The sequence below is a fragment of the Sipha flava genome, unplaced genomic scaffold, assembly GCF_003268045.1.
Source record: "Sipha flava isolate LNK unplaced genomic scaffold, YSA_version1 50477_pilon_pilon, whole genome shotgun sequence".
NCBI lineage: Eukaryota > Metazoa > Arthropoda > Insecta > Hemiptera > Aphididae > Sipha > Sipha flava.
Window position 1 is genome coordinate 5,905 of NW_020273395.1, and position 11,238 is coordinate 17,142.

Consider the following 11,238-nt stretch of genomic DNA (forward strand, 5'->3'; position numbering starts at 1 on the left):
TCTTATTGAAATTTTTATTTATTTCTATTTCTTGAGTTTATATATTTAGTATTATTAATATACATGTAATATATAAGTATAATGTTACATAATTTATTACTTTTTTTAAAAAAATAACCCTTGGCACCTTTGGCCTTTGGGATTTACAGAAATTAATTTATTATTATTTATTCAATAACATATTTTATATTTTAATTTTTTTATAAAATAACTATGTTTTTAGTATATTTATTGAAAATAATAACAATTTGAAGTAACAGAAAATTATTGGTTTTATCAGGAATTTTACTAGGAAAAACAAGAAAAAAGATAATTTGGGACTGTTGCCGGTTGTATGTGACTTGAGGAACGGGGCTGGCAGTAGTGAAGGCGATCATGGTTGTAACAAGACGAGAAAAGACGATTCGCTCTGCGACATCCTGTCGAGTAAGCTAATACGGACTATGGTGGACTTCACGGAAAAAATGTGATTTTTTTCTTCAATATCTTTAGTTTATTTTTTTTTTTTACCTTATCGAAACAGGTCCGTCATTCCGATTCGTCATCTGCTTGATCATCGTAATGGTTGTTTTACTGTACAAGTCGGTGTACGTAGATTATTTCCACTGGAAGAGTGAAAAGTCTTCTGCGTGGACCACGAAGACCTCGAGGAATTCTAACAATACGTTTCACGGTTGGTTAATGCGTATTTTACACGCAATTTAATATTTCATTCCCAAAACCTAGTATGTATTCTGTACATTTACACACAATTAAAAATGTTTGACGAAGTTTTAACTACTCCTTGCACCAGTAGTGATTTAGGAGAGAGAGGGTCAAGGGGTCTAGACATGGGGTCCAGGTTCTAAGTTAAGGCTATGATAAATTATTTGCTCAGGACTTTCGTATTTAAAATGCTGTGTTATATATATATTTTTTTTGATTATGTATTACACGTTAAGTAATAAGTTATTAATGGATTAAACATATTTGTGTCTTAATATATTATATGATAATATACTAAGTAATAACCCCAGTATCAAAAAAAACTGGCTCGGAGTCTTACTTTATTGAAATAAATATTATAATATTTCTATTCTAAACTTTTAATTAATTCAATCTTGTTAAATTGAAAATGTACTAATATTGTTATATATTAAAGGTATTTTAAACCGTTTTATTATTTATTTCACATATAATGACTATAAATTCCACTCGCATTTTCTACATTAGAATTAAATTCTTATTTCGTAATAAATTATTATATTTTTGATTTATAAACAGTATGTGTAGTTATGATAAATTATTTCAAACTGATTCTTTGATTTCGTAACATATTTACTATGAATTCTAAAAAAATAATGTTGGATATACATTTGATTATGCATGTGATAGTAAATTATCACCAAAATTAAATTAAATCTGTCCATGCATAGTTAAAATTTTAATTCTGATTAGCGTCTGCATTCCAGCCGAACACACTCTTCGTGCACCAGCGTACATAATTAAGTGACGACATCACTAAAGTATACACAATCCTGTACCATTTTTTTCGTTTAATTATATATGTGTAGTATGTCTGCGTGTTATTTTATGTATTTTTTCGAGTGAATTTTTTATGAAATTATTATTATATTATAATTATAAATATTATATTTATTTCGAAATTTTGTATACTTTTTGAACTTACTACATAGTTCTATTCGTCAGTAGCTAATAATTTACTTCTATGCATAGAAAAGTTATTTACTATTTCCTGTGTTCAAGAATATGATTTTTATTATTTTGAACCATATAACTGGGTATTTATATAAATATATTAATAAAAAATTATAAAAATAATTTAACTTGAGTTAATAAGTTGATTAAAAATGTTCATATAACTTTGAACTTTACTGATTTTTTAAAAAAAAATAAGTTAATTGTTAACTTTATACTTTTTAAAATGTTTTTCATTAACTTAACTTAACTCAGTTAAAAATTATCATTAACTTGCCCAGGCTTGCTCATTACTATCATTACGGAGTCTGAACTACAAATATCCAACGGTTGATGGTATCGTGAATCAGCTGTCAGCCACCATTTTGTATTATTCATTATCCAATTATTATTACATGTAAACTTGTATGGGATTTACTACCATTATTACATATATGCTTTATCATTCTCATATGGGCCACGACCTCCCACACATGTAATATATATTTATTTTATATTATTATTACTTATTTTTTATAAAATCGTATATATTACGAATAGTTCAACACACATTTCTTTCTATTTTACTTAAACCTCATATCCGAATTTTAATTATTAAGAACGTCGTTTGATTCCCGTGATCTTTAATCAAAGCCTAATTTCATTATAAAAAGAGGTATGCGATACAGTTTATCTAAACAAACACTATTACATCTAGTATATTTACATCCACATATTTTATAAATATTTTAAATTTTTCACTGTACTTAGAATCTATTTAAATTATGTTTTATTATTATTTAATATAAACTTACTGAAAAACGTGTTCGTAAGACGCTTACTATAATAATGTATCATCATGTAGTACATATTGTTTAATATTATATTTTTAATAATACACAATCAGTGTTGGGAAAGATAACCAATATTTTTATCTAGATTAAAGATAAAGATAATGACTAAAGGTTTATAATTTATTTAATTTAAATTATTATTTATTATACCTACCTATATTTTAATATCTGTACAAGTAGTGATTACTAAGTGGCCTTACATTAATCATAATTTTTTAACTAAATTTAATTTGGTTATATAAGTTAACATTAAATTGTATGAAGATATACTAGTATATATACTAAATAATACTAATATATAAGTATATAACATTTGGTTGTACTAGAATTTGTATTAAAATATTTTTTAATGTAATAATTTAAATTTTAAAATATATATAAATGTTACAGTTCACATTTTTTAATTATTATTGTATGATAAATTATGAAAAACGGCTAAATAAAATAATAAATTCTTATCTTAAAAAAAAAAAAAACCCTTTGCTTGGTTTAACATCTATTATCTATCGACAGAAAAAACGCAAAAAGATAAGTATAAGATAAAGATACTCTGAATTTATCTAGATAAAAGATGAAAAATAATTTGAACGTTATCTAGATTATCTTTTGGATAATTTTATCTAGATAGTCCCAACACTGTATACAATGACCATCATAGAAATTGATTAACAATGATTTTGTAATAATATAATTACAAATTTTGTGGTCAGTTATTTTTTTTTACAAAGGGGAGGTACATGTCATTCTTATTGAATGCTAACTGTATTAACTCGATCTTAACCGATTAATTTCTGATTATTATTTTAGACGACGACGAAGGAAAACCAAAAATTGAAGTAATTGAGATTTTGCCTAATTGTGGGTTACAAACGATTTGTTCCGATGATGCTTTTCCTATTCACATATATACTGGAAAGAACAAGACTGATTTTCCGAAATTGTGCATAATGGGAAAATAGTAAGTATTAAAACTACGTCACAGAAACCCTTATTAGGCAAATTAATACATATAAGATAAATTAATATATTACTATAAAACTAGATATTTTATTTAACATAATTTAATAACAATAGCTTATCATATAAATGTTATTATTACTAAATAGTTCATCAAAATATTTTGAAATAAACAACGTCTAAAAATGTAAATAACTTTTGAAGTATAGATTAGTGATTTGATTTTTTGTCGATTATATTTATTTAAATGATTTTGATGTATTTGTGATCTATATTTTCAACAATATTTATTTGAAAAAAATTACGTGATTAATCAATGATTAAATACAGTAGCACATTAGGTATAGAACAAAAATCTCGAAACTTATATTTCAATTGTTAATGTTAAATAAATTTAGTGAGTAAAAATAATTATTCTCGTACGAATATTATTGAAATTTTTTTGTATTTATTGCAACGTTTCACATATTATTCTTTTATTTTTGAAGTGTCATGGCATTTAACCGAACCGCAGGTGGACGTGGAATCAATATAGCCGTCATAGAACCAGCTACATATACTATACTGACTGTGAAAAACTTTGATACTTATGAGTATAACAGCTCTAATTTAGACGAATGGCTTGATCACATGGTTAGGGTCGGTGACGTGGTGATATTTTTTACGTTTGACGAGGCATCTAAGAAGTTAACGAAAAAAACCAGAAACCTCTTGTACAATATGGGTAAGTGTATACTGTTATATTATATAAATAAACAATAGAAAACGGGTGTGGATATTTTAAGATATAAATCGATTAATTTACATTCCAGCAGATTTTGAGACGACATTTAAGTGTTCTTTTTTACTGATACATAGTTTATTAGACCGTTTTAATAATATTAAGTAATTTAATTATGATTTAAATAAAAATTATTCTTACTTGTATGAATATTTAATTTTTAATTTTATACGTATATTGTAATATAGCATATAAACAAAGAAAAAAGTATCGTTTTACCTTACTAATAACATAGTCAAATGTCTTATCGATTAACCATCAATTAAATAAATCGATTATAATATTAATATACAAGCGGATAGGATTTCAATCTAATATTTAATCAATTTAAAATAATTAAATATTAATATTATTATTACGTTAATACTTTAGGGAGTGGAAAGATTCAAGACTTGTGGTACAGATGCCAGTGGTACATGGTGACGCAAAAGGGAATTCAAGGCATCACGCCATATGAAAAAATAACTTACTCACATAAAAACAACTGGGCCAGAGCACTGGACGACAAGTTGTGTGTTCCGTTTCAAAGTAAATGAAGAGCAGTCATGTTGTTTATAATGGATACAATAATAATTTTTCATAAATTAATAAATATTTTTCGTTGTTTTACAGTAACTGGAAATCCAATAGTGTCCGATGATTTGAGTAACTATCAACCGACGTTTTGTAATACCTTACTGCTGTCGACTAACGAGTACACCGAATATTGCAACGAAAGTAAGCGTTTTGTTATGAATAACTGGTTTCAATAACACAATGAGACTCGCTATAAGAAATCATTATTATTAGGTGTTTTTCAGCACAGTTAAATTCAAAGTTTTCACACTCTAAATCATTATGGCCTAAGTTAATGTATCATAATTAGTACTGCGGTAATAATCCATTCAGATAACCTAACCCTACTCATTACGCCTAAATTTTATTATTATAAGATTGTCGTTTTTCCCAAACTAGTTAACATAAATGTAAAATTAATTTGATAGTGGTTCCTTTAAATATTATATTTTAGCGAACGACAAAAAGAAATGGTGCTTATTTGTTAGGTATGCGCTTTACAGACAACTAAACAAGTTTCTGATGCCAAAAAGACGACTGATATAAAAGCTTTAGTAATCTCAGTAAAAATAAATATCACATATATAATATAAGATAATTTATAATAATATTATAATATATACAATTAATAGCAGATAAGTGATAACGTATAAGAAATCCAGTCGTTATCGAATCTAGATCGTATAAAACCTGTAAAGTACATACCGAAAGGGTACCGAATAAATGGTACCTACGAATTTATCAACGCGCTACATCAATACCATTGCTTATCTTATTTGAAGAATCACATAGGTACTTATCACTAATAAAAAAACGAAGTGCAAATACAGCGGAATCTCGCTATCTCGAAGTTTCTGTATGTCGAATTTTTTTTTTAGTCGTCATCATTCAGTATTGGACTTATGTGTAAAGTTATTTCAGTACATCGAATTTTTCTATAAGTCGAAGTCATTATCCGGTACTCACCACCTTTTTTTTTTTTTTACATTGAATATCGAAGCTTGGGGTGACACCGACGTCAGTCATTTCACCCCCATCCCCCACTCCACAGCACCATCGTTTCATCGTTTATTGGAAAAAAGCTTTACATTAAATAAAGAAAAATCCAATTTACACTCTTTGGAATTTCTTTGAATTACATATGTGGGGGCCTCTAACCCCACTTTGCTTTTTGCCTGTTCGGCATACATCGAGTAAATTTAACAAAGATGGTTACTTAAGTTTCTTCGCTTCTTGGAACTCGCGACACGCTGAGCTACCTGGGTAATGGTTTATGTCATACCCATTTTCCGCACATAGAATACATCTTAGTTGTGCGTTGCAATCCTTCGTCTTGCGGTTTTCTTGGTCACATGTTATGCACTGGGCCATTCGGTTAATTCCTCTACAATGATGCTCTGAAGTGGCTAAAGTTATGACATCTAAAACATCTTGCAATTTGAGTTTTTAGCCTCACTTGACATCGCACAAGTCCTACAATTAGGCGGCCTAACTTTTGCAGTGTATAAGCGTGTTAGTTCTTCATTTTGACTCTGCCATCATGTTGCCTCTGTATAGGGGAAGCATTCTGATTACGTTCACCGAGTCTGGTACGGTACCCGTGGTGTTTACGACTGTCGGTATAACCTCCTCCTCCGTTGTTTCTAAGTCCAGATCTCATACTTCTATTTTTTCGGTCTTGAGTGAGTGTATCACCTCTGCTTCAGCTCCTAACGCTTGAATGAACGCCTGCTTCAGTCTCACTGCTGCTTCTTCTTGTTTGAGGCCCTTATCTACCTAGATTATAAGGTACTCACCACCTAATATGATTCTTTAACTCGAATATATGACAGATTAGATAAAGTATAAAATGCTCAAACTATAAAATATAAGTAAATTACAGGGATTGTACACACAACGTTGTAATAACATAGATATTTAATTATAGTTCAACTAGTGACCGATAACGACGTTAAAGTTACACGGAGATATATTCTTGAATTTCGAAAATACGTCCAACAATAGTCAGAAGTTTCTGACAACATTTTCTCTACGTTTAATAGCTTAGGTAGTTTTATTAAAAATACTTCTAATAATAACTAAACATTTTTATTTCAAATTTTATTTATGTTTTAAATTCCGATATTCAAAGTTTCGATATGTCGAATTTTTTTTTTGTCCCTTGAGACTTCAAGATACCGAAGTTTCACTGTATTATCTTTGACCGTGGTCAGTGCGTTGTGTAAATTGCTAACATATCACGTTATACTAAAATAGCTATATTTTAAAAAGTATGGCAAAGATATGTTAATGTTTTATGATTATAAATACGATTTTGGTTCAAATAACATAAATACACGTGAGATTCGTTTGCATTGTGTAAAACGTTCATGTTCTGCTACTTTGTATAGGTACTTTTGATTCTAAAATTATAAATGAAGAAAATATTTTAATTTCTGATCAATAATATAATTAATTTAATAATAATGAGTAATAACTTTTATTAGTAATTAATAGTAATAATTTTAAAAATAATATGTAGTTATTAACAAATATATTTTAAACAAAATTAAAACCTTAAATAATTTTATTATATGTGTAGATTTTTTATAAATATTGTGAACATTTTATTTTTGTAATAATATGCTTTTATGATATTGTGCAGTATTTGATTAAATTTGATTTTTAATTGATCGAATTGTTTGAAAAATTTAAATTTCGAAGAATAAATCGTTTCATTCTTATTTTTCTGTACCACATAATGCTCGGCTCTCTTATAATATATAAATATGACTAATTTATTGTAAAAAAATTGTATTCACTCGGTCAAAATTTTGTCAGCCAACAGTATTTACAATGATTTTCAGTAATACATATCAATTAATCTAACAATTACTCCCCTATCATTAACATTCTAAATAATACTTGCTACACGATCCGTATTATTTTTCCGAAATGTATTTATCTATTTTGTCCATGCTTTGACAATGCAGATAAAAAGTTGTTGGGCATAATACTCGAATTTTCGACGACAGGCGTGAATTTAATAATTTCGTCCATCACCCGTGTCGGTTTTGAAACCGAACCGTTCGATTCGCACTCGACGTCACCGCAGCGATGTATCTACCTAATCCGTTTGTATTTTATTCGCGTGACGATATTGTAGTTTTCTGTCATCGTACATTATACACGGATTATTATTATTCAATTTATACATTATTGATATGTATATTTAAATAATTTTTTATTTCCTCCGACTTCTTGCCGTGTTGATTGACGGACGAAAAAATGTTGCAGATAGCGAACACACCAGAAACGTCAATTACAGTAACCTGAAGAATCAGACTCAAGGAAGTCACCGAACAACAGGTAATCGATTGATCGACTGAACGGAACACACGAAAGATACATCGTGAATACACGCGCACACACGCACATACACACGTGCATATACATAAATATGTCCCCTCTTATATTGATTATTACCTGGTGTTGTTTCCGGTGTAATTTTAATTCGACGATGTCTCAGAACTTAACTTCGGTGTGTGATATTTAATAATTAGGGAACAGGGTTATCTCATATAATAGTACAAAGGTGACATATACAATTAATTAACATATAAAATAATATAAATACGATACCGCGTATGTTAGAATTTAGTAGGCGAGTAGGTGAGAACCGCAGTGGACTTGAGGATGATATTGATGGCAGTCGGAATGGTGGTTTTTTGACTTGGGCACCTCTGTACACGGCTCTGTTACTGTGTCGGTACTCGTTCATTAATGTCTTTGCTGTGTCATCGCTCTGGCTGTATATTCACGCCAAAATCTCTTAGTCAGCATTCGTTCATGACCTCATTCCTTTTCCACACATTCAACATGTTAGCTGGGTTATAATAAAGGAGTAATACGCAATGTTGATAAAGATCAATTGTTACAATATGTTATTAGTGCAATTCGTTTTTCTTTATTATTTTTTTTCCCAAATTATGTCGATGTTGTTACACTCGCGAAAATGTATGCGTAAAATATGCAGCGGATGGACGATAATTACTTATCATTTTATATGCACACAATATATATTACAAGCATATATATATATGTTAAAGTGTATGATCGAAGTCGGTGAATGTTAACAATCACCAGTGTATGTCAACATATACCAAAAAACCGTAGTGAATGTTGTCAAAGTAGCCTTTATGAAGTCGTGTTTGTGGAATTTTACAACTAGTGTTTGGTAAATGTTGATCACATTTGAAACGCAACATATATTGTAAGATATTTTCGATAATAATAAGATTTAAGACATTATTGTTTGGAAACATGTTTTTTTTTAAAAAATCCGTGTTTCAAACAAATGCTTGGCTTTTATTATTGTTATCGCTCAGGATAGTATTCTCGATATTTAATAATCCAATTTTCTAACGTAAAATTGCTATTTATATCTTCGTTATTATTGACACATATACAAAACCTAGTGCAATAGTGTTTTTTTACAGTGTTTAAAAGTGATATTTTTAATATTTATTTTAATTACACATAAAATTATCAAACATAATTGAGTAGATAGGTTCGTATAAAAGTTATTTTTTCACTGTTCAAAAAATGGAGTAGCGAGCTTGGATATAATTTCAGTGTATACAAACACTCGTCCAAACGTATGGATGTATTTTATTATTGTTGGTACGTATACGTACATGCATGCGTTCTACACAGCGGCAGTCGCGGCCGGCGGAGCCCACTCGACGATTAATCAAATAATCGCCCTTTTGACGACCCTCAATGTGCTGCAGCACATTTTATCGTTCATTCTTTTTCTTTAGATGCGTTAAGCGATTTCACACGGACCAAGTTTTTTGAATAAGATACACGAATCCGCCTATAAAAATAAATTATAAACAGGATACACAGCAAATCCGAGGATAATCGAACAAAAATGTGGTTTTAGACTACCTGAAGTGTCATTGTAGTACCATGTACAGTCTGCCTATATACATATCTGCAGTGCAAAATACGTTATACGTGTAAAACCTCAAAAATGTTAATGAAATAGTGCCTTTTTTTATAGCATTGCTATCGTGGGCTTGTGCAATCGATTGAATAATATTTATTTTCTAAAGTCTGACCGATCGTTTTTTGCACTAGTACACATGCATCCACATTTGTAATCACATTGTACTTATACATACTATACCTACGAGTATATACATAGAGATTTTAGTCATTAAACCTATTCTTTAAGGAGGCTATTATTGGTGTCCATTTAAAACATGCTTAATTAATTTATAGTGAATTGTTTACATGCAACGTCGATTGCAATCATTAATAATATTTGAAATAAAATAATTTTACTAAAAGGTATTATTAGGGAAGGATTTGATAAAGATCGAATACCACTATCTATATAACAGATAAAAAAAAAGTGTAATATTGTATGATCTCTCTTGCTTTCTCGCACTTACAATTTTATTTCTATAAAATAGAAAAAAAATTAAATCAGAGTTAAAAATTGAGATAAATCACAAAAGTTCTTTTGGGGTTCTAGAGTTTCTAAAACGAAAATCCCATACGAGTAGAGGAATAATTGCCTAAATCTGGGGTCGGCAACCTTTTGAACCACGCGGGCCATATTTTTTTTTCAAATGTTAATCAAAGACCACATTAAAAAAAAATTTTATTTATGATATGTACTAATAATTGTATTGCTATTATATTTGATTATTTTTTATAGAAATATGAGTGTAAAAATTACGAATGTTACTGGAAAAAATTGCTTTTGAGAAAAAATTTAATTTTTTGACAAATTAAACATAATGGCTTACCTTTGTTTTCGACGAAAAAGTATAAATCAACCCAAGAGTTATTAAAAAAAAACGATATTCATTATAAATTTTTCTTTTTTTAGTCGCTATAATGTTTGGATTTACTTGTAAAATGAAAATATTACAAACGCAAACAGTCACACATACGCGTAATCACAGTGTAATAGGTACAAATTGCTACAAACGCAAAGTAACTATGACCATAGATTAAATATATTAGATACACATGTATTAGGTAAATACATAGATTAAATATATTTAAAATTTTAATTTTTAAATATAGGTATATAAGTATATTTAATTTATCCTATGACTGAGTAGTGCAACCATCATTATCTTCGACTCCGATTAGATAATAATAACAATTTTATAGATTAAACTGACTATATAACTATATAGAATAAACATCAACTATTAACGATTAGATTAGATTTTATTAATAAAGAAAAAAGAACTGAATAGTATTGAAAATTGAATGAAAAATTTTATTGAACAAAAATAAAACACAAAAATTAACCACCTTTGTGCGGGCCATAAAAAATTGCTTTGCGAGCCACATGTGGCCCACGGGCCGTGGGTTGCCGACCCCTGACCTAAATTCTTTCTAAATGCA

The 11,238-nt window shown here is 28.8% G+C and overlaps 1 protein-coding gene across 1 annotated transcript; it reads left to right on the forward strand.

The window, feature by feature from the left end:
• Positions 1-283: 283 nt before the first annotated feature.
• LOC112690449 (protein FAM3C-like) lies at positions 284-10,475 on the forward strand. The gene is made up of 7 exons (XM_025564465.1): positions 284-426; positions 524-673; positions 3,339-3,489; positions 3,977-4,212; positions 4,642-4,797; positions 4,882-4,986; positions 8,101-10,475. The coding sequence occupies exons 2-7, from the start codon at positions 562-564 to the stop codon at positions 8,190-8,192; spliced, it is 852 nt and encodes a 283-aa protein (XP_025420250.1). The 5' UTR covers positions 284-426; positions 524-561; the 3' UTR covers positions 8,193-10,475.
• The last annotated feature ends 763 nt before the right edge of the window (positions 10,476-11,238 follow it).